At 38.6% G+C, this 24,025-nt stretch overlaps 1 protein-coding gene across 3 annotated transcripts; it reads left to right on the forward strand.

The window, feature by feature from the left end:
• The first annotated feature begins 72 nt into the window (after positions 1–72).
• On the forward strand, positions 73–20,634 carry clta.L (clathrin light chain A L homeolog). Of its 3 annotated transcripts, XM_041583324.1 has the most exons (7): positions 73–474; positions 6,964–6,992; positions 9,578–9,695; positions 10,123–10,234; positions 11,457–11,510; positions 16,531–16,566; positions 20,197–20,634. In XM_041583324.1, the coding sequence occupies exons 1-7, from the start codon at positions 294–296 to the stop codon at positions 20,366–20,368; spliced, it is 702 nt and encodes a 233-aa protein (XP_041439258.1). In that variant the 5' UTR covers positions 73–293; the 3' UTR covers positions 20,369–20,634.
• The last annotated feature ends 3,391 nt before the right edge of the window (positions 20,635–24,025 follow it).

Consider the following 24,025-nt stretch of genomic DNA (forward strand, 5'->3'; position numbering starts at 1 on the left):
TGAATACACACCCATCCACCTAGCATCCCTTCCCCCACAATCCACCAGACCAGACCCACGGAAACTCGCTAAACTAGCTTCTACCATATTACAGAGAATCAGCTGACTTATCCGACTGGAGCGGCTTCCGCCTTTGTCACAGTGCGCTCCTTCTAACGAGTGCGTCACGTCCTGTGCTCTCTCATCGGTAATCACCGGCTTAAGCGGGTTGCCTTTGGCTGGGTTGTCCTGTGACAGCGTGTGTTTCTAGGACCAGACTCGCTCGCTTTAACTCTCATTTCCGCTTCGGGACCATGGCTGAGTTTGACGTGTTCGGCTCTGTAGGTAACGGGGTATCGGCTGAAGAGGACCCAGCCGCCGCTTTCCTGGCACAGCAGGAGAGTGAAATTGCCGGCATTGAAAATGACGAAGGTTTTAGCATCCTAGACAGTGGGGAGCTACCAATGTCACTACAAGCAGGGGATGGGGCCTCAGGTAAGACAAGGGGAATGGCTAGGGGTTTGTGCGCTGAATAAGCACTCATCTCTATTTTTATCATGGACTGTACCATCTAATAGGGGACAACATACACATTCTGTCTGGTGCCGCTTCATACACTGACGTAACAGCAAATTCTTAACCTGAGCAGAGGTATCAACCCTTGAGCCTCACATGGGTGCTGGCTGTGTGCCTTTACTAGCCTTTCAACCCACCTTTTCCTGCTGCTGCTATAAGGAGTACTCTGTTTTCAGAGTATAATAGCTGCCTCCCTACAATTGCACTGCCTGTATTATTCTGATGGAGACCCTACTGCCTGCCATTTCTGAAGTCAAAACATCTCATAACGATTACTGTATCTGAAACCTCATTCCCTTTAACAGGAGACCTTTGAAGTGAAATCGCACTCACTTCTCTCACACATAGTATTCATGTTTTTATTTTACAGCATCCACAAATAGGTTTGTGTTTCTACCACCGCAGCTTGTTTTCTTTTGTAGACGATGTACTGATTCATTGGGGCTGAAGACAGGTCATATGAGAAATTGTGGGGCGGCTCTATAAAATCCAGCTATAGGCTGCTACACCATTCAGGGGTCAAGTTGGGTTTATTCTTATTTTAATTAAAGGAAATTATCTTTTTGGCTACTGCATATATAGTTTATCATCATTTTACAGGACTAGCTTTTAAATGGTGATTAGAAAATATATGCCGAAATAGCTAGTAAACAAATTGTTAGGTTCTCCGCTGTATGTACTGTGAGTCTGACATATGATCCTAGTCTTGGTTGACAGGTATTTCCTGTACAGTTGTAATGGAACACTGTCCTAGTTGCCCACTCTAGAAAATTAAAGCCTTCAACACAGAAGTACTCTTTGTATCAGCCTGGTGAATAAATATCTAGAATCCTACAGCCACTGAGACTTCTTGCTCTCTTTTTGAGACTGCAAATAAACATCTCCCACCCCTTCCTTTGTCCTTAAAAAGGTCTGCTAGCAGTTCCAAACAAATGCATTCATTCCATTAGGACCTTTACCTATAATATAGTTAAACACCACATTTACTCCCCTGTAATTATCCTAAATTTTACACTTCTTTTTTTATTTTGACTAACCAATTTCTCTTTATCCCTATGGGTGCTATTCCCTGGTTTTAGGTTTTGGCGTTTTTCGTCATTTTTGTTCCTTCCAGTATCTTGCATCTTCAGCCTCACCAGTTTTTGCCTCATGCACACGAGTAGCTAGCCGAGTGCGTAGCCAAGACATTAAAAATTAAAGTTGAGTAACCTTAGACAAATTTGACATTTGAGCAATACAAACTGGGTGCTCCATTAAAACTACAGTCCAGCATTTAGGGTATGGATTGTTGTCAGATTTGTGTCTGTAGCTGTACTTGTGTTTCAAAAATGGCATTTAAGTCTCCTTAACACACTTAACACTCGTGTGAGTGTAATGATCTCTCTCACAAAGACATGTAATAATGACCCAGTTGCTTCACTGCATGTCCCAAAGGTCTGCACAGTATTCTAGAGAAAAGATTCTTTAGGGGGTCACCGTTACATGATGGTTTGTTGCTGTTTCAGTCCCAGGTTGGACTTTCCTGGAGACACTAAACATTCAGCCATCCTACAGGCAGGATCACCATGAATGTTATGTGCCTAAAGGAAGGTCTTTCTTTGGTCTAAAACAAATAAATATGTATTTAAATAGTGTGACTTCAAAATGTCTTGAAGAATATCTTATGTAAGAAATGAGGCTATATCCAATTAGTGGCCAGTGTGTTAATGTATTTCAAAGCTGTACTATATTTTTAGTAGTAGTTGCTTTCGTTAAAAAAACGTTATTGGAAAGTACTGACAGGCAATGAAGGGTGGCACACAAGATATATTCTCCCCTAGGTAATTTTCAACTGGCAACGAAGCAACCAAGCTTTGTTGAGGAATGTTTTCGGTTTTTTTAACCATATTAAAGTTCTTGTATGATCAAGACCCTTCCACCCTTTTCAACAAGACCCTTTTTAATTCAAAGTTCATCCTGTAGCTCAGGTATTTGCTGCATCTGCATTTGTTTTCTACTTACTATGGTTATCCACAGGAATTTCCTCTATCAATCATTAAAATTGTCCCCACTCCTCCCCCCCCCAATGTTTAGCCTCACCACTTTTGTGTGCAGGTTACTGACTAAGCCATTTTTCTGTTTCCTTCCTAAAGAAATTTTGCTTGGCAACACAAACTGGAAATGGGAGTTGCAAACTGCAGCAATTTTAAAGCACTTTTAGGGCAGAACTACAGAATATTTTACTTCACATTGATGCATTGATAGGTGGTATCCTACTAGTTAAATATGGCAAAATGTGTAGAAAAAGAAATCTGCATGAAAGATTCCCCATCCATCACAGCACAACTGTTGGGAACATTGCTTGCTATATTTTCATCTGACAAAACAGAGACTTTTATTTCTCATCGATTGTCGCATGGAGATGTATAAAAACAAAAGACTATTGTCATGTGATCAAATTTTGTAGCATCACACTTAGGGGCAGATTAACTAAGCTCGAATTGGTCAAATTCGATCGATTCCAATGATCGAATCGAACGATTCGAAAGTAAAAATCGTCCAATCAATAATCAAAGTACTGTCTCTTTAAAAAAAATCCTTTGACTCAATACTTCTCCAAATAAAAGCTACCGAGTTGCATATTAGTCTATGGGGACATTGTAGATAGGTTTTGGGCACTTTTTATGATCGAATAAAAATCATTCGATCGGTCGCTTAAAATCGTTAGATTCTAAGGATTCCATCGTTCGATCGAACCTTTTGCACTAAAATCCTTCGAATTTGATATGTTTCACATTTAAAACCTTTGCCTACATTTAGGGGCAGATTTATCAGGGGTCGAATTTCGAGGTTTAAAAAACCCTCGAATTCAACCCTCAAAGTAAAATCCTTCGAAAATCGAATTCGAAGGATTTTAGTGCAAAAAGTTCGATTGAACGATTTTAAGCGATCAACCGAATGATTTTTATTCGATCATAAAAACTGCCCAAAACCTATCTACAATGTCCCCATTGGCTAACATTCAATTCGGTAGCAAAGTTCAAGACTTGTGGGTGTTCGTTTCAGAATATGTTATCTGTCTAATGTTGTACTTGAATCCCTTCCCTCTCCATATCCCAGGCTTATTTGTTTAAAGAGAATTTTAAGCCATCGATCAAATTATTTTTCTTCGATCATAAAAAGTGCCCAAAACCTATCTACATTCAATTTGGTAGCTTTTATTTGGTGAAGTATTGAGTCGAATGATTTTTTTAAAGAGACAGTACTTCGATTATCGAATGGTCGAACGATTTTTACTTCGAATCGTTCGATTTGATCGAATTCGATCAAATTTGACCAATTCGATGGTCGATGTAGCCAAAAAATTACTTTGAAATTCGAATATTTTTGGATTGGAACTATTCACTCGAGCTTAGTAAATCTGCCCCTTACTGTCACGGCTTTCTTGCATCCTTAGAGTGTAGCTGCTGTTTCTGTTGGCTGCTGGGATGATTGGGTCTCAGTAGAGATCTCTTGAGCATTCATGTGCTAATTGTCATGGATTTTAAGAATGAATGGATGCAGATTGATGACTTTTACAGATAGTTCTCTGCATCTAACCCAGATGAGACATAAAGCATTTTAAATCTATGGCAATTAAGGGGTTAATCTGGATATACTTTTAACTGTATGCAGAAGCAATGTGATCATGGCTGAATTTTTTAACTATTCTTTTGTGCGGGGTTTCTTGATTAGCAGTTTTTGCAGACCGATTTTGATCCCAACAGATTACAGTCTCTCTGACTGATCGAAACCTAGTGTTTAGATCAGTGTATGGGGAAAAATAAGGTTGTTCTAAATTTACCTTTCCTTACTATGGCTGTGCTTAAAGGGATTATGTCATGCATCAGTTAATAGTACTCCTCCAGCAGAATCCTGCATTGAAATCTGTTTTTCAAGAGAGCAACCAGATTTTTTTTTTTTTTTGTATATTTAATTTTTCAATTTGACAAAGGGCTAGATGTGTTCTTAGTTTCCCAGGTGCCCTCAGTCATGTGACTTGTGCTCTGATTTACTTCAGTCACTCTTTGCTTCTGCGATACAGTTTGGAGTAGTGATGTGCGGGTCGAGAATTTCCTCGACCCGCTCCTGACCCTAAACCGCCCGCTCCCTACCCACATCCGACCGGGCCCGCTGCTCCCCTTTATTTATAGACCCGTGCCTGCCCCGCAGTGACGTCACAAAAGAGGCGGGACAGGCAGAAGTCTATAAATTCTGGCGCCAGCAGTACTAGGTCGCGGACGGGGAGAGCAGAAGAGCTCCACCCGCACCTGCCCACGATCTGCGCATTTTGTCCAGGGGTCGGCCCAAACCCGTCCGACCCGCGGGCCTCGGATCGGCCCGCACATCACTAGTTTGGAGTGATATAACCCCCCCCCCCCATAGCCTATCAACTCAACAATGGCAAGCAGGGGTGCTTCGCCAATGAGGCAAGTTGAGGCTGTCGTCTCAGGCGGCAGCGCCTCACTAGGTACCAGGGGCAGCAAAAATGCTGGTGGAGGGGCCAGGATCGCCCCCAAGGTAGCAAGATAACAGCTCCAAGACATCTGCATTGCTGAAAATGCTCCCATGGCCCAGCTAGAGTGGTACTCGGTAGTAAAACACCCAAGTCTACCCACGACTACTCCAGTTTGATTAAGTAGGAGAAAATCTGAAAGCAGTTCCATTGTGAAGTGTTGGCTCTTTTTGAGATCAGACACAATGACTTGAGATGGCTGCCTACACACCAATATTGTAAAAAAAAAAAAAAATGGTAGAATTTTAAATGGTAGAATGAATTATTTGAAATGTACATAGTGTAATTTAGTAATAAAAACCGCGCCTTAAAAATCATGACAATACCTTTAAGATTCAGTACCTGATCTGATCATTTTACTTATCTTGTAGAGATCAACTCATTCTTCATGGAATAAGTTCTTTTGTGTCATCCTTAATCCATAGATAAAGGGTTACACAGAAGCACTATAAATAAAGCAGTGAGAAGTGATGACTTCTGAAGCAAACATCACATGTACCAGTGCTGAGCATTAACACCTGCTCAAATCCTTGTTCCCCAATTCGGATTTTATTTAAAATACTTGGTTAAATTTTCGAAGCAATAGAATATCAGCCCCATCATTTTTAAAATACTCTGTTGGCAAGGTTTTTAACTCTAAAACAGGTTTGTGCTGTCCTTTATTTATTTGTGACAGGTGACCAAAAAAATCAATCAATATTTATTTGTGACAGGTGACCAAAAAAAATCAATTGACGTTAATCAGGTCACATATCCATAAGTTGCCAAATGTAAGCAAACCCAACTGGTAGGCTGCCAGACATTTGAGGCTTGCAAAATGGCTAACCTGAATTAGCCATAGAATTTAACACAGGGAGATTTTCAGTGTTTTGTTTTTCCAGTGATGTATCGCTCAGAGGGAGTGGGCAGATCTCTTACCATTCAAAGTGAATGGGAAATGGATGCAGGCTTTTTGAATGATGCTCCACTGTCATTAAAAGAAACAGTAGCATCAAAAAATGAAAGTGTTTTAAAGTAATACAAATATAATGCAGTGTTGCCCTGCAATGCACTGGTAAAAACTGGTGTGTTTGCTTTAGTGATGTGCATGTTGGGTAAAACCCGACCCGGACCCGTCCTCCCACAATCCGCATCCGACTTCTGGGTTCCTTTTATAGACCTGCCAATGATGTCACAAAAGGGGCGGAAGACGGTATTTGAAGGTGGCGAGTGGGGAGAGAAGCTCAACCCGAAAACACCCTGTGAAGGAAGTGTGAGGTTTCCCCGAACCTGCCCGTCCTGTGAGTACCGGGCTTGTTCGCACATAGTTTGCTTTAGAAACACTTCCATTCTTTATATAAATAAGCTGCTCTGTAGCAATGGGGTCAGCCATTCAAAGGAGAAAAGGCTCAGGTTACACAGCAGATAAGCTCTGTAGAACATAATGGTGTTATCTATTTTCCACTCTTTAACCTGTGCCATATAGCCTTTTTACAATTTCCACCATTGCTACACAGCAGCTTGGGTTTATAAACTATAGTAGTGTTTCTGAAGCAAACCGATCAGTTTTACCAGTGCAGGGCAACACTACATGATATTTTCATTATTTTTAAACACTTTTGTGTTACGGTTTTTTTTTTAAACAGGACAAGGTGTCATTTTGGGGTTTCCCATTCACTTTGAATGGGATGGGCTCCCTGTCCCTCTAAGCAATAAATCGCTGGGTGGATAGAACATTGCAAATCTCTCCATGTGATTGTACTGACTTTTCAAGTTATTCTTAAAACTGCCACTTCCCTTTGTTCATATTTTCAATTTTCTTTAAGCAGGCTCTCGTTAAAATTGGGTGGTGTCAATCTCTTGTATAATTACAATACTTTATATTTCTCTTTCAGATACTGTTATGAATGGGGACTTTTATCAGGTAAATGAAACCTTTTTATTTTGCTGAAAAAAGCATGCCTATGTGTCTTGAAATGTAACATTTCTTACAATGCTTTTTGTGTATGAAATAAAAACTATTTTGATGGTAATCACTGCTTCGGTAAATCTTAGAAGGAGGAAATGGTGGGCAGACAATATTCAAGGACTGCATTAGATGTTCTTGAAGACTACATATTACTCTGCTAATGGATCTTGAGAATGTTCACATTGGCGGAGGATGAATGAGAGAAACAATCTTCTCATAGGTTGTGCTTGAAGTACAACGGGGGAGTAATTGTGCAGATGTTTTAAAGAAAGGGACTGTTGAAAATCATGTATTTAAGGTATAGCTTTCATAAGGGTTCTTTTCATTTTGGAACTTCACAGCCTCCACCTTATCTGATGAAGGTTGCATAAAAGTCTGATTTACATGTATATGTGCTTGGTTTGGTTCTTTAGTTGCTCATTGTAAATCATAAATGTAGAAATTGCTAATTAGTGTCCATGCATTTTCATCCAGCCAGAGCCACTGGTTGTGGCCACAAAGTGCCTTTAAATGCTGTCATCAAAACAGTGTGTGTTCATGTAGGCGAAAGCAATATCTTATTTAAGCTGGCCATACACAGATATTGTGTTCACACTATAGAGGTCTAGCATATAGATATATATGTCATTACCATCATTTATGAATTCTCTGTTCTTAATGGTAATGGTACATTGGGCACTTTTGGGTACTTTAGGACTGTTTTTGGGTTACTAAAAACCTGGCATTCAAAGTGCCTGAAACTCCCTTCTATACTTGAGTTAAAACCCTATTGATAATTTAAACTAGTAAATAAATCCGCATTTCACTTAGACTGTGGGCACACAGGCTGTTGTCAGTGGCTGATCAGCGGCTGTTAGCCTGCTTAATTTTGCAGACTGAGAGAAGCAGATCTGCTCAGTGCCCCAGCTCCACACACAGGCTGAGGTCAGCCCAAATATGCAGGCTGAAAACAGCTACTGACAACAGCCTGTGTGTCCATAGCCTTAGGCAAAAAGCAATGTGTTTTATAGTCCTAAAGCAGGTTGCAAAGCACCCCTCCAAACCACTTTCTTAAGGTGGCCATACACGGGCAGATTAAAGCTGCCGATATCTGTCCTTTAGACCAATTTGTCAGCTTATCTGCCCGTGTGTGGGGCGTCCGACTGGTTTCTCGGATTTTTCCTGCAAATGAGAACTGCATTGGATAGTTGATGCAGTCCTACAATCCATAGGCGCCCATTTCCGTTGTATAATCCGATCGCTTGGCCCTAAGTCCGAACATCAACCCAATATCGCCCCGTTGGTGGGCATATTGGTGAAGTATCCACTCGTTTGGCGAGTCTTATTGTGTATGACCACCTTTAAATTAAGATGGCCATATGTGAGCAAATTTAAGCTGCCAATTCAGCCCCTTCAGATCATCAACTCATGTATGGGCCTTGTCAGGTGGCCTAACCTATGGATATCTGGCCGAAAATGTCTGAGATGTCTGTTGGACAAGTTTTAAAATCCTCGAGAGGTTGCAGTCCTCTCCTGACTGCCTGCACTGCCCCATGTAATGATCCGATTGTTTGACCCTCAGCCCGATATTGGGCAGCACAAGGTAGTCATATTGGACAAAGAACCATCCAAACAAGTAAGACCAATTGAAAAGTTGCTTAGAATTGACCATTCTATAACATACTACAAGTTAACTTAAATGTGAAACACTTTGATGTAAATTTTAGCACTGGGCAATATTTTGTTGAGACATCCCCGCTTGTCTGTGTACATAGTAAGGGGAGGGGGGAGAGAAATCTACGGGGGCTTGTGGCAACAAGTGAGCTAATGTGTTGTGTGGGCCCCTAGGGTGAGGTTCACTGATGGGCCCCAGGTACACCAATCCAACACTTGACTACCGGCATGAAGCCTCCCCTTCTGCTTCTCCTTGGACATCTGACAAGGCTCCGTTCCCAATACTTAGATTGCCAAGCACAACTCACCAGATGATTCAGAAACTATAAAAAAAATAACTAATGAAGACCAATTGGAATGTTGCTTAGAATTGGCCATTCTATAACATACAAAAAGGTGAACCACCCATTTATAGTAGTAGCTATCTCTCTTTTGTTGTTATATACAGTGCTGGCTGCAGGTCCTAGCTACATAATGAATGTAATGTCTAAATGACTTTCCAGAATTCACAAGTTTCAGTTTTTCAGGAATTTCAGGTTATTTATAGATGTAACTGCTAATGAAAACAGTAGCTGTATTTTTTTTCTTTGCTCTGCTTGCTGTGATGACTGTTGAAGTACTGTAGAAGTAGTCAAAGTCTGATTTTTCAAAAACCACAAATCCCCCAGTTTGCAAAATTTGCTGGTTGTGGACAAAGAGATTATTTGGGTTTGCCCGATATCATAAAAACATAGTACTGAAATGGAATCTAAAGCTTCCAAGTCTGACGTTTTTACCACTTGTTATATGCATTTGATATGCTGCTTTTATTCTTCTATGAAATCTTTTGCCCCCCCCCCCAATCAATTGGAAGCCAGTAAGTGATAGAAATCTGTGCTTATTTTCAGGAGACAAATGGACCAACAGATGGCTATGCAGCCATTTCACACGCTGACCGCCTACAAGCTGAGCCAGAGAGCATTCGCAAGTGGAGGGAAGAGCAGAGAAGCCGTCTAGAAATGTTAGGTGGGTTAACAGTGTTGCACTCCTGAATCTAAATGGCAATTTGATTATAGACGAATGAATATGATATTCATGGCTATATGCAAAAAAGATACAGATTTGAAAGAATGTAAGCTGCAAACTGGTCACTTTTTTTTTTTATAATTCATGGGTGGGGGTAAATAAACGGTATGCATATACATAATGTTTTGTCCTCCATGGTAACCTGGTGGAACACTGCAATGCTCAGACACCTCAGGCCACTGGGAACCATGGTACCCGAGGCACATTTTGCTATGACTGGCAGACCTCTGCTCATAAATAAACTCATTTAAACATTTCTGACTGATCATCTCTTAGTTCCACCGTTGGTGTTTCGACTTACAGTGGCATTTGCCTTAAACTTCTGACTTACAAACTGATCATTTGTGCTTTTCCTTGGTGCTTCCAGATGCAAACTCGAAAAAGCAAGAGTCTGAATGGAAGGAGAAAGCCAGCAAGGAACTGGAGGAGTGGTATGCCAGGCAGGATGAACTGTTACAGAAGACTAAAGCAAACAATCGGTAAAATAACATTAACATTAGCAGCACTCCTTTATTTCAGTTTGCTTATTCTTATTAAAATGCAAACTGACAAAAATGGTCGAGTCCTGAGTCAGAATTTACATCTAGCCACCTATTTAAATGAACATACAAAGGCAGCTCTTATTTTCCTTTAAAATATGACAAAATTAGTTAATATTTAAAAAATCATAACAGAAGAGGTCTTTAAAATTGTTTATGCTAATTATGACTTACGGCCTAGAGTCGTTATATTTGTGAGAAAAACTAGTTTATCAACAATACTTGAGGGCACAATACTCATATGCGCTATTAGTGTCAATCTCGTGCCCATTACATGTTCCATTACCTTTATTTTGATATGTAATAAGTTCAAAATTCGTTTCAGAATATGTTTTCTGTCTAATGTTGTACTTAAATCCCTTCCCTCTCTGCATCCCAGGCTTATTTGTTTAAAAAGAATTCCAAGGCTGGCCACACTAAATGTTCATTTGTTAGAACTAATTTCTGAAATAATCCGATTTATGGGTAGTGTCGGCACATGCGGAGGGCCTAAACAGACAATTTAGCCATCTTTATGTAACCATATTCTCAGACATACTGACTAGTGATTTCTCTACATGCATATGTCGATTCAGAACCCGAACCTATCTGTGTCATGCCCTGTATTGTTAAATGTTTATACAGATATGGGATCTGTTATCCAAAAACGGTAATCCAGAAAGTTGTGAATTAAGGAAAGGCCATCTCCCATAGGCTCCATTATATTCAAATAATCCAAATTTGTAAAAATGATTTCCTTTTTCTCTGTAATAATAAAACAGTGCTTTGTACTTGATCCAAACTAAAATATAATTAATCCTTATTTGAAGCAAAACCAGCCTATTGGGTTTATTGAATGTTTACATGATTTTCTAGTAGACTTAAGGTATGAAGATCCAAATTATGCAAAGATCCCTTATCTGGAAAACCTCAGGTCCCGAGCATTGTGGATAACCGGTTCCATACCTGTAATGATATTTTGCAACATTATGATTGAGATCACTGCTTATTGTAAATGGACTTAACCAGACATTCTATCAATGCTGTGTATGCTTGAACTGCTAAATCTTCTCTGTGCCTTTGTCTAGTTACAACTATTTTTCCAGTGCTCTCTTCAATTCTTTCTTATTTCTCTCTTTTTCTTGCCTGCTTGCCCTCTTTTTGGATTTCTGTCTGTCTGTAGAGTGGCAGATGAAGCTTTCTACAAACAACCCTTCGCTGACGTGATTGGTTATGTGTATGTTGCACAATTACTTATCCTCCATTGGAGAGCATTTTGACGTAATGTTCTGGGAACAATGGTTCATTTTAGGCTATGATATTTATTAAGAGGATGCGGGAATACTGTAAATTACGTTGGGGAAACAAATATTTACTATGATTTAAATGTTTGATCAATATAAATGTTACTCAGAATATTTTATTTGGTTACTCGTGGAAAATAGTAACACGTGTAATAAGATGTATAGTATACTCCACTAACATGCAGTGATAACATTAATATTGCTGTAAAAGAATAGGCTTTGATGAGTGTGGGAGCATGGCAATTTCAATTGAATTGTATGGGTATGTAGCACAACTGCAGTGAACCACCTTCAGCAACAAATCTGACCTTAATACTAATGTTAAACACTTGATAAACTAAGTTCCCACCAAAAAAGTGTTTCACTGACTACAGTCCATTCCCCAGGGACCTGTAAATCATAGGATCAGGGGTATGTGGGAAACCGCTGTCGCTGCAAATGGGAGAGAGAATGCTGGGCCTGTAATCAGATAGATCCATCCAAAGCCGCTCTGGCTGCGGAAGTGAGAATGCAATGCAAGCTTGATTGTGTGGACGGCATCATCAAACAGGAACCAGGGAAACCAAACGTTAAAATGAAGAAACTTTATTGTTCATAGTTAAAACACACCATGCGAGCAGGCAGGGGAACAGCTTAATGCGTTTCATCAGAAGCTGATCATAGGATCAGGCTAGCACATATATAAATAAACAGTGGAAGCTGTTAGTGTTACTGTGTATGCATCACACACTAAGAAGAGTTTATAAAGACATTCTGTCATAATAAACCTCCTTTAGCTCAGTCTGATGGAACAACAAAAGTAACAAAACACACCCTGCTTCACAGTTTCATGTCACCGGAACACTGAATTTCATATGGAAATTGAATTACTTTATTGCTGTGAAAGTCTTTGAAAAATATATACAGTAGTCAGTAAGGAACATACTTATGTGACTCCTAAAGCACAGTATATGGACATTAGTACTATATGTGACTTATACAAACCCTGGTAGCTGTACAAGATCCTTTTAAGCTGGCTATATGCAAATTGATCTGCTCATTTGGCAAGGTCACCAAACAAATTGATCTTTGCCAATTTGTCCACCTATGTGTATGGCCAAACCAGAATGATCTATTTGTTTGTCTGTAGGCCAACAAGTGGTTCTGACTCGGATCAATTGAGACACTCCAAGAGAACACATAAACTTGTTGATACAGCCTTATCTGAATTTTTAAACCCACCCAATGGATATCTCGCTGATTTTCTAAAAAGTCGAACTATCGACTTTGTTGGGATGGGCCAAATCACTGTTTTATATATATGCATATGTCCAGCTTTTTTCTCTTTTGATCATTAGTAAATTTGTCATCCTTCAATGGATTTGGTCATTGGAATAATTCATTGCTGGTCAGTTATAGGTCTAGATGAGACTTGTGTAAACACAGAAAAGTATGCTGTGATATTTTAGTCTTATTTTTAAAAATATGACCTATTTACATATATATATTTCATACCACTGTGTTTCTCAGTTCTCCGGAGTATACTGACATCAGCCTTATGCTCTCTTTGTTCCCTACTCTCATAATCAAGCCGTTTGTTGGTCCTTAAAGGAAAACTATACCCCCCAAACAATGTAGGTCTCTATTAAAAGATACTGAGTAAAACAGCTCATGTGTAAAACCCTGCTTCATGTAAATGAACCATTATCATAATAATATACTTTTTAAGTAGTATGTGCCATTGGGTAATCATAAATAGAAAATTGCCATTTTAAAAAATAAGGGCCGCCCCCGAGATCATAAGATTCACTGTGTACACATACAAACCACATGTAAGGTCACATGAGCCAATTAACAGACAGAGTTCTGCCTTTTGCTTCCTCACTTCTTCCTGTTACAGTTAGAGTTGTAGTATTTCTGGTCAGGTGATCTCTGAGGCAGCACAGATAGAGTCACAAAATGGTGGTTCAAGGCAAGAGATGTAAAAGGGCAATATTTATGTAAATATATATTCCGGTTTGGTAAGATTCTTTAATATGTCATTCAATTTGATATAAACTATCTGTTGCTTAAGTATTCATTTTGGGGGTATAGTTTTCCTTTAAGATGTTGCATTCCTTCCACCTGCTTCCATTAAAAGCTGAAGGTCTGGAAGTTGAAGTTCAAATGAACTTCTCTCTGAATATACAGCTTCGGATGGCAAAATCCAAAACTGACTTTTTCAATCTGCATTATATCCTGTGGTGGATTCTCTTCTTTTAGTTCAGACTTAATGTACCAATCTAGCAAATGTGAAACATTACCTTTTATATAGACTACAGAATCACGTAGAACTGGTTCGTGCTATTGATAGTTCAACATTATTGGGGCTACTTTTAGTACCATTTTTTAGCTCAATATTAGTCTGAGCCGAAGGGCTGTGGTGCATGCTGGAAACCTAATGCTAGGAATCACTGGTAGCCAACTGGACTGCCTCTTAAAGCCACTTGACCTGTGAGTGCACATGTAGGTCGAGTCAATGGCTATTGAAACCCATAGGGGAGTTTTGTTGCCTCCAGTCTAATAATCTCCTAAGCACTAGAATTTTTGTGCTCTTTTCCTCACCCCTACAAGAAGTACTGCAGGAATTTGCAGTTTATTTAAAGGTTACATTAATTTTATAATTTTTTTTATATTCTGGTTAACTTTCAAGACACCCCCCAGTAGTTTTGTATGGTATTTACCATTTTCTGTCTTGATTTGTGGCATTTGGCACAGTGATATTGTACATAACATTTGTCCTAAAGGCACAGAAAGCAAACATTTGCCTCTCCCTTCTGTGCGTGTGCACATAATATCATTTTTTTAATGTATTCTGGTTTAGCTACTGTAAAAGGTCATTTAGTCAAAGATATTGGATGTCCTTATCTGCATTTGGTTGGGAGCATGTTCTTTGTCCGCCTTTGTTCCAGCTGTGCTCTGCAGAGACAACTAGACACCCGATGAAGAGCAGCAGACCGCAATCAGTTGTTATTAGGGATGCACCAAATCCAGGATTGGGTTCAGGATTTAGCCACTTTCAGCAGGAATTGCCCAAATCCAAGTGTCTGGCTAAACTGAATATTTAAAATTATGTGACTTTTTGTCACACAATCAAGGTTCCTTTAACCATTCCTTATCCTGATCTGAATATGCAAATTAGGGTTCAGTACATACCATAGCAGATCTACTGTTGTACTTACTATGTAGCTACCTCCACAAGATCTTGACGTACTTTAAACAGTACCAAACCTAGGCTGGCTATATTTGCCAGTACTCCTTGATAAAAGTTCCTTTTCAGCATAACCCTGTAAGTGCTGGGTGGCATGACTAATTACCGGCTTGATTTCCCCCTAAATCTGCCACTTGCTGAGTTAACTTTTGTTAATGAAGACACATTTCTAATATTTAAACAGGTAAATCTATTTATTTTCTTAGTGTTTTAAAGGAGAACATTCCCTTAATGGTTGGTGCATGTGGCTGAGAGAAGCAGATCCACTCCCTTCCCCAGCTCCATTTATCTGCACTTAAAGGAGAACTAAACCCTAAAAATGCCATATTTTATATAGTGAATTATTACACCAGCCTGAAGTTTCAGCTTGTCAATAACAGCAATGATCCAGGACTTCAAACTTTTCACAGGGGGGGGTCACCATCTTGGAAAGTGTCTGTGACACTCACATGCTCAGTGGGCTCTGAGCAGCTTTGAGAAGCTTAGCTTAAGGGTCATCACAAATTATCAAGCCAAAAATGAGGTTGGCCTGTAACATAAGCTGATGTTACATGGCTGATCATTAAATTCTCATGCTAGTTGTACTGGTTTCTGAGCTGCCATGTAGTAATTATCTGTATTAATTACTAATAAGCCTTATATTGTGACATTTCTGTTCTATGTGTACTGTAGGGATGTGCGGGTCAGCCATCCTAACCCACCCAAGCCGGACTTCCAGCTTCCATTTTAAGGCCTGCACCGCGTCACTGATGATGTCATAAAAGGGGCGGGGCAAGAGTCGGAAGGCAGCATTTCCGGGTGGTGCGGCAAAAGGGAGTTGTGGGGTTTACCCGCGGTATTGGGCCTACCGCACATCACTAGTATACTGTATATTTGGAGTTGGTCTATAAGCACAGTTACTGACAGCAGCACAGATCATGTGCAGTGAATCAGCAGAAAAGAAGATGGGGAGCTACTGGGGCATCTTCAGAGGCAAAGATCTTTACTGCTAAAGGGTTGTGATTGCCTTGTACAGAAGCCCAAAACATAATGTACAACATTTCTAGCCTACTTCTTTACTTAAGCATTAGTTCTCCTTTAAAAGTATATGTAATACAGTTTTACTCTTTACGTTTGAAGTAGCTATAGGCATTCGTGCTTTTCAAAATAGAATAAATCACTCATGGGAAAATACGTTTTGCCTTATGGTATCCATAACAAATTGTCTCTGGGTTTTTTTTTTTTTTTAAACTACAATAAAGACTTGGGCTAATGGCACACAGGCAATTTTCTCTGACATCATGTTTTCCACTGGCGTAGAAGGGCCTGAAACCAAAACAGTCAGTGCTGTTGGTTATATTCCTACCAGCCTAATGAGAGGCTAACTGACATGTGGCGCATATTTTTGCTCCTCCCACTTGAACGAATGTCCGTAAGGACCTATAAAGTGAGCCTTTCTTTCTCCTCCTACTTAACTCACCTGAGGCAGTAGGAAGCTCCAGAAACCACTTTTTCTACCATTATAGACACAATACATTTATTAAAAACTTTGTATATTGGGCTTCAGTTGGACATAGCCCTGCTATCGTTTTATGCACCATTATTCTAATAGGAAAATATCATTCCAGCATGCGTGCTAAATGTCAACTAGTGCATGTCCTGCATATCATCTACATTATGTTCATTTCCATTTTCTATATCTGACTTACACTTTTCTCTTCTTTTTTTCCTTCTTCACCTATAAGCACAAACATAAATCATCCTTGCTACAGCCTAGAACAGTTAAGTAAACTCTTCACTGGCCCTCTAACCCTGTCTGTCCCATGATTAGTGCTAGTGTCGTAGTGAACTGTCTATAGTGCTGTTTTGTACTAACTTACCCTTTATTCATCCTATATGCACTGCTTTGTACATTCATTCATACTGCTCTTATACCCCATCTACTGCTGCTTCTTCTCCCTTAGCAGGCCTCAACTAGAATGCTATAGATAGCTGATTTTATCATTTATTTTATTTCCCATTCTGAGGGATATTCGAACATCCAAATAGTTTTGTCTGTGAGAAAATCCAAATTAAACTTGATTTACTTATGATGAAAAAATAAAAATCCTAAATTCGGCGTTCATAGTTGTACTTAATGCAGACTTTGTTTCGGAATTCTGATATGTACCAGAAATTTTATTTACTTTTGTGTTAGTATTTGGCCAAATCCAAACAATCCTTTGCAATGGTGATTTTTAGCTCCTGCGTAGCTCAGTGCAAAGCTTTTACTCATTTGAATTTGCATAATACAGTCTGGTTCTGTTGGTTAAATCCAAAAACTAATCCAGTACATGCACCTGAAAAACCCAGCTCCCTGTCCAGGTATATACTGTATATATGTCAGGCTAGGGATCCCTTAGGTGAGCTGATTCACAGAAACTCACCCAATCATTGCTGCAGGGAGTTTTCTGATAGGCCAATAAAAGCATTATTTGCATGGAAATTGCAGTGTTTGTCAGATGATGCTGTAAAATCACAAAAACCCAATGGACGCTTGTAGACTGAATCTTGTACAATGGGGTGGTATTGAACTCTTTTGGGGGGCATTGAAAGCAGTGACCGTGCCCTGGTACAATTACTCTAATAGTTTTCCTGTAACAGTAGGTTGTTCTGTGATGGCCTGGAGGATACAGAGGAATCCTAAATGCTGCCAATAGATTTATTCCCAAAAACGCATAAAGCAACTGCGATCCGCAGGAGCTTGCAGTAAACCTGCTTTTCGATCCGGAGCACCGTCCCCTTTTTTTGGTTGCTGAAATATAGTTTATATAGGTGTACATTGTACAGCATAGGTGACACCTTCCAAGGAGATTTATAGTTACTACTGTTTCTATAAATAATCACGGAAGTAATAACACTTATGTTTGTATATATTTTCCCCCCCTAAATTTTATATATTCTAATGCATTTCTGTCAGCTGCATTCCCCCCATGGGCAGATTATTCTTCAGATTTCTAAATCCAATCCAATCTAAATCCACAGCCTCCGTAAAATCCCAGCAGTTATACAAAGCATCCCCAATGATTGCGATGGGGTCTCGCATTAAAGGGACAATTCCCCTTTTGAACTTTGTTCAATATGAGTGCAGTGAGCAAGACTTATGCTGAAGTTGTTTTAATCAGGAAAAAATCTTTGTCCTCTATCTCTAGAAATAACTAGAACCAAAGAGAAATAGAAAGTAAAAGCATTTTCAAACGTCCCGGTTTTTAGGACAGTTGTTTCTAGGAGTACATGTTGGGGGTTCGTTTATCCAAAGCTCATGATTTCTGCTTTACTCAAGTAGAAACAATGATGCATAATAAGTGTTCTATAACAGAAAAAGCTCTATCCCCCTTTGAATAAGATTTAAAGGGACTGTATACCCATATTTTCTTTCTTTACATTTTTTTTATATCCACTGGTGGTTCACCTTTAAATTAACATTTAGTATGTTTCTAAGCAACTTTTCATCGGGTCTTCATTTTTCTTTTTTATAGTTTTTGAATTCTTTGCCTTGTTCTTCTGACTCTTTCCATCTTTCAAATGGGGGGGTCACTGACCCCATCTAAAAAAAAAAAAAAGCACATGCTCTGTAAGTCTACAAATGTATTGTTATTGCTTTTTATTACATCTTTCCAGTCAGGCCTCTCCTATTCATATTCCAGTCTCTTATTCAGATCAATGCATGGTTGCTAGGATAACTTTGATCCTAGCAACCAGATTGCTGAAATTGCAAACTGGAGAACTGCTGATTAAAAAGCTCAATAAATCAAAAACCACAAATCAAAAAAAAAAATAAAACCAATTGCAAATTGTCTTAGAATATCACTTTCTGCATCTACAAATTATTTTAAAATTGAACAACCCTTTTAGGGAATCATGTTAAAGGATTTCAAGAGTTGGATGTAATCTTATGAGATTTTGACCAATGTATGAACATTTAAGTTGTATGTATATTTCAGTCAGGCAGTTGCAGGTATTAAAGGGGTTCACCTTTAAATTAAACATTTATTTATTTTAAAATCTTTTTTTAAATGTTTCCAATTTTTCAGAACATCCAATCACTTTCTAGCAATTCTCTAACATAATATTGTATTAAGAACAAGAACACAACACACAAAAGAAAAAAGATGTATAGATTCTTGAGAATATCGAGAATTAATCAACTGTGGGTGGAGTAAATAATAAGGAAGCATCTCTCGGTACCCAAGGCAGGCTTAATGTGAACCCACAGGCTTGCTAACCCACGGTCCTCCCCCCCTTTTATTTATTTATTTTTTTAATTTAACTTACAATGTAAACATTGATATTCTTGGTCAATCTGCAATTGGTCTTCCTTTTCCGTTATATGGCTTTCTAGTATTTCAGCAGCTATGTGGTTGCTTTGTTCATGATTACCTTATCTAGCAACCAGGTAGCGGTTTGAATGAGAGACTGGAACACAAGGGCTAAAGTATGTGCAAAATAAAAAATGTTTCTAATATAGTTAGTTAGCCAAAAATGTAATGTATAAAGGCTGGAGTGACTGGATGTGTAACATAATTGCCAGAACACAACTTCCTGCTTTTCAGCTCTCTAACTCTGAGCTAGTCAGCGACTTGAAGGGGGGCCTCATGGGACATAACTGTGAGTTTGCAATTGATCCTCAGCATTCAGCTCAGATTTAAAAGCAACAGTTATGGACCATGTGCCCCCCTGCCCAAGTCACTGGAAACTAATCAGTGTAAACCAAGAGAGCTGCAAAGCAGGAAGTAGTGTTCTGGCTATTATGTTAGACATCCAGTCACTCCAGCCTTTATACATTACGTTTTTGGCTAACTAACTATATTAGAAACATTTTTTATTTTGCACAGTCTATTTACCCAGTTTTATTTTTATACTGATCAATTCCTTCTTGATGTGTCTTAAACAGGATCATCTTTGTATTCATTATTGGAAATATAAGTATGAGAATTCAATTGTAAACGCAAACTATTCTGCAGAACCATGGGGAAAATGTCACTCTTCTTGGGAGCACTTTTGAATAATAGTATGTTGCACACACTATACTGTATATACACAAAAATAAAAAAAATCAACCACTTTTTTATTTAGTCTACATTTTGGTCCCTCTATTCTATCTATATTCTAGTAGACAAAGCCACAAACTGGGGGTCATTTATCAACACTGGGCAGTAACCCATGGCAACCAATCAAATAGTTGCATTCATTGTTCTACCAGCAGATGGATAAAGAAAGCCACTCAGATTGGTTGCTATAGTTTACTGCCCATGGGAAAATCGCCCAGTGTTGATAAATGAGCCCCACTGTGATAAAACTAATGTAAAAAATGATGGAATGTTGTTTTTGCACTGACTTGTGTAATTAAGAATACCTCTGCTATGTTTCAGGGCTGCTGAAGAGGCTTTCGTGAGTGATGTTGAAGAGACCAGCCCAGGGACAGAATGGGAGCGCGTTGCTCGTCTATGTGACTTCAACCCCAAGTCCAGTAAACAGACGAAAGACGTTTCCCGCATGCGCTCCGTTTTGATCACCCTTAAGCAGTCTCCATTGGTTCACTGAAAATAAAGCACAAAAACACCCTTTCAGCATTTTAATCTTTACTCAGAGAGCCTCTGTTTGCAAAATCTGGTTATATTTTACTTCTGTACAGGGACCAAACCTTCCTAATGTACTTGGCATTGAGCATTGTTTGTAACTTGCTGTCTTCCCCCTTTTCCTCCCATGTACCTAGAAATGAAATATGTAAGGGAACCCCACCACCCTTGTGGTCTTTGTGCTTCTATGTAAACAGAATTATTGTCATATTAAAGTTCTATCAACTGTTACAGCTTTATCTTAGTTTTTGTTTATGTGTTAAAAGTTTCAGCTTGTTATATTTTCATGCTAATATTATATTATACATTTAGTGAAATGCTGCTCTTTGGTGGGTGAGAGTTACCCTGCACTTACTGTAACTAAAGCGCTCTGCATTAGCAAGCACTAGACAGAGCTACACCATCAACACATGTCAAAAAGTAAGTACAGGTATGGGATCCGTAATCCGGAAACCTATTACCTAGAAAGCTCAGAATAATGGAAAGGACAACTCCCATAGACTCTATTAGACTCTATTTTTTCAATTCAGTTATTTTTAGATTGTTCCCCAGAAATAGACTTTTTTTCAATTACTTTCCATTATTTATTTTTTAAAGTTTTTCCAAAATCTAAATTTAAAGTTCAATGTCCTGGTCTCTGGTGTTTCAGTTTCAGTCTGTCAGCTCAGTAATTCAGGTGCAGACTCTAAACTATTACAATTTTGCAACATTTAGTTGATACATTTCTCAGCAGCATCTCTGGAGTATTAGCAACTATTATATCAGTTCTAACAGCTGCCTTTCCTGAAACCCAGGGATTCTGCTCAGCAGGGACCAAGATAAGAAATGTATCAAATAAATGTATCCATTTAGAACAGTTTACAGGGTCGGCGACCCCCCCCTCCCAGGGCTGCTTCAAAAGGTGAAAAATGACACTTTACAGTTCAATATTAGAAAAACAGTCACACATATAAGATAGAAAGTAACTGGAAAAAGTCATTATTTTTGGTAATCTATCTGAAAACAACTACTTGTTTGAAGGTGAAGCACCCATTTTAGGTATGAAAATTACAGAAATCCATTATCCAGAAACCCCCAGGTCCCGAGCATTCTGGATAACAGGTCCCATATCTGTAATATCTTCGATCCCTTTCAAGAAGATTTTGCCCACCAGTTCTTCATCTCCCTAGTGAGAAGGGTTGCTCTTTAGCTTTTATCTTCCTCCTCAAACCCTTCTAAATGTTACAACCAAACTTTATTTTACGGGGCCCGGTAGATTAAAAAAATCTCTTGCTCCCATCTATGGCATTGACCAGGACTCCCAAGAAAAACAGTGAGTCTCTGAAGGACTTGAACACTGGCTCCTCTTCTAGATTTACCTTTAAAGGGCCACTCTACCCTATATTTATCCAGGTACAGGTTTATGGTATTTGTCAGGACGTGCTGGTTCTGACTCTTGAAACTGTGTAGCAGAACTCAGCTCTATATAGATAAGCATGGCAAGAATTGTGGAAACTGATGTCTTGGGGGCTGGAGGAGAGCTGACTTTTGCTAAATTGTTTCAAGAGTCAGGAGAGAGAATAAGAGGGGTCGACTAATGCTTTCAATAGCAATTATGTTTACAAATAACTAAAATCAATGCAAATTTTATAAACAAAGATTGCTCCACTGATCACATATTACTGTGCATTTATTATAGGAGTCAAGATATGGCTGGCTGGCCTAATTCTTTACATACATATTGATTTTAAACACCATGAAACATATTATAGAGCTCATTTAGGGGCACATTTACTAAGCTCGAGTGAAGGATTTGAATGAAAAAAACGTTGAATTTCGAAGTTTTTTTTTGGGTACTTCGACGATCGAATAGGCTACTACGACCTTCGACTTCAATTCGAATGAGTCGAACTTAAAATTGTTTGACTATTTGACCATTCGACAGTCGAAGTACTGTCTCTTTAAAAAAAAACTACATAAACTTACCGAGATACAATGTTAGCCTTTGGGGACCTTCCCCATCACTTTTCTAAGCTTTTTTTGATTGAAGAAAAATCCTTAGATCGATCGCTTAAAATCGTTCGATTCGAAGAATTTTATCATTCGATCGATTTTTCCTTCGATCGATCGTAGGATTTGCGGTCAATCCTTCGAATACGTAAGATTTTACTTTGAGGGTCAAATTTGAGGGTTTATTAACCCTCGATATTCGACCCTTAGTAAATGTGCCCCTTAGTGTTTAAGTATGCGAAAATATTAGTTAGCTACTGAAGAAAGTCATAATTCTGTTGCATACATTTCAAACCAGATTTCCCCATCTGATTTCCCCCCATCAAGTTTTATTATTACCCCATGCTCAGATTGCAAACAGATCCTTTGTAAGCATCTTCATGTCCATTAGCGCAAGCAATACCCTCTTCTGCTTCACTGAAAATTCCATTGCCTGTGCTACTTCCCCTCCATACAAGCTTTGCTAAATGTATTGCTACATGCAAGCAGAAAAATCCAAAGAGGCTGTTAAAGGGATTGTTCACATTTAAATTCATTTTAAGTATGATGTATAGAGCTATATTCAGACTGAGACAATTTGCAATAGGTTTTCATTATTTGTGGTTTATGAGTTATTTAGCTTTTTATTCAGCAGTTCTCCAGTTTGCAATTTCAGCAATCTGGTTGCTAGGGCATAAATTACCCTAACAACCATGCATTGAATAAGAGACTGGAATATGAATAGGAGAGGGTCTGAATAGAAAGATGAGTAATAAAAAAAAAATAGCAATAACAAAACATTTGTAGCCTTACAGAGCATTTGTTTTTTAGATGGGGTCGGTGACCCCCATTTGAAAGCTGGAAAGAGTCAGAAGAAGTAGTTCGATTGGATTTTTTCCTGCAAAGCAAGTTTTTGGGAAAATGTAATAATAAATCAGTGTAAAAAAACCCGAGCTCGGAGTTTGTAGCAGAAAATATTGATTAATATTTATATAAATTCGGACTTTGATAAATAACCCCCTTTGAGCGTGACCGCTAGAATGAAATAGAAAACATACATTTTATGGTGTTTAGAATTAATATGTACATAAGGAATTAGGGAGCAATGGTCTAATTTGATTTTTTTAAGATAATAAAAATACTTTTGTTTCTATTTGGACCCTTAACTTCTTGATAATTCAATATATTTTAGACAAATGGTAAAAATAAATTGTAATTGTGCTATTGTGAACTTAGTGTGACAAAACTCTGGTGACAAATACTGTATGCAATTACGTCATTGCTTTATTGCATTCATTACCAGAGGATTCTCCCCAAACATGGTAATGATTGCAATAAAGCAATGACATGTGGGATATTAGCATGGAGGATTATGATCTAAATGAGGTGATAAATGTCTTCTAGTATTTCACCAGCCTGGACCTGATGAATTTTCATTTTTGGTAAAAGTTTTAAAATTGACACTGAGCTTTAGTAAATATGCCCCATTATTTGTGGGATATGGTGCATAAAATGAAAGGGTAAAAAAAAAATTCTCCTCTAATCCTTGAAATTGACTTTTATATTTTTACAAGCACATTGCTGCCATCTTCTGGTGAAAACAAGTGGTGGCGATAGGGTTCATATGAGCAAGTTAGACAGGTAGAATTCTAGT

This window comes from Xenopus laevis, chromosome 1L, assembly GCF_017654675.1.
Source record: "Xenopus laevis strain J_2021 chromosome 1L, Xenopus_laevis_v10.1, whole genome shotgun sequence".
NCBI lineage: Eukaryota > Metazoa > Chordata > Amphibia > Anura > Pipidae > Xenopus > Xenopus laevis.

Bases quoted from the DNA above. Each gene is read 5' to 3' on its own strand.
- clta.L (XM_041583324.1), top strand. From the start codon at position 294: ATGGCTGAGTTTGACGTGTTCGGCTCTGTAGGTAACGGGGTATCGGCT. The intron at 11,511-16,530 runs GTATGTTGCACA...TTCACCTATAAG, and splicing joins GCTGACGTGATTGGTTATGT to CACAAACATAAATCATCCTT. The intron at 16,567-20,196 runs GTTAAGTAAACT...GCTATGTTTCAG, and splicing joins CCTTGCTACAGCCTAGAACA to GGCTGCTGAAGAGGCTTTCG.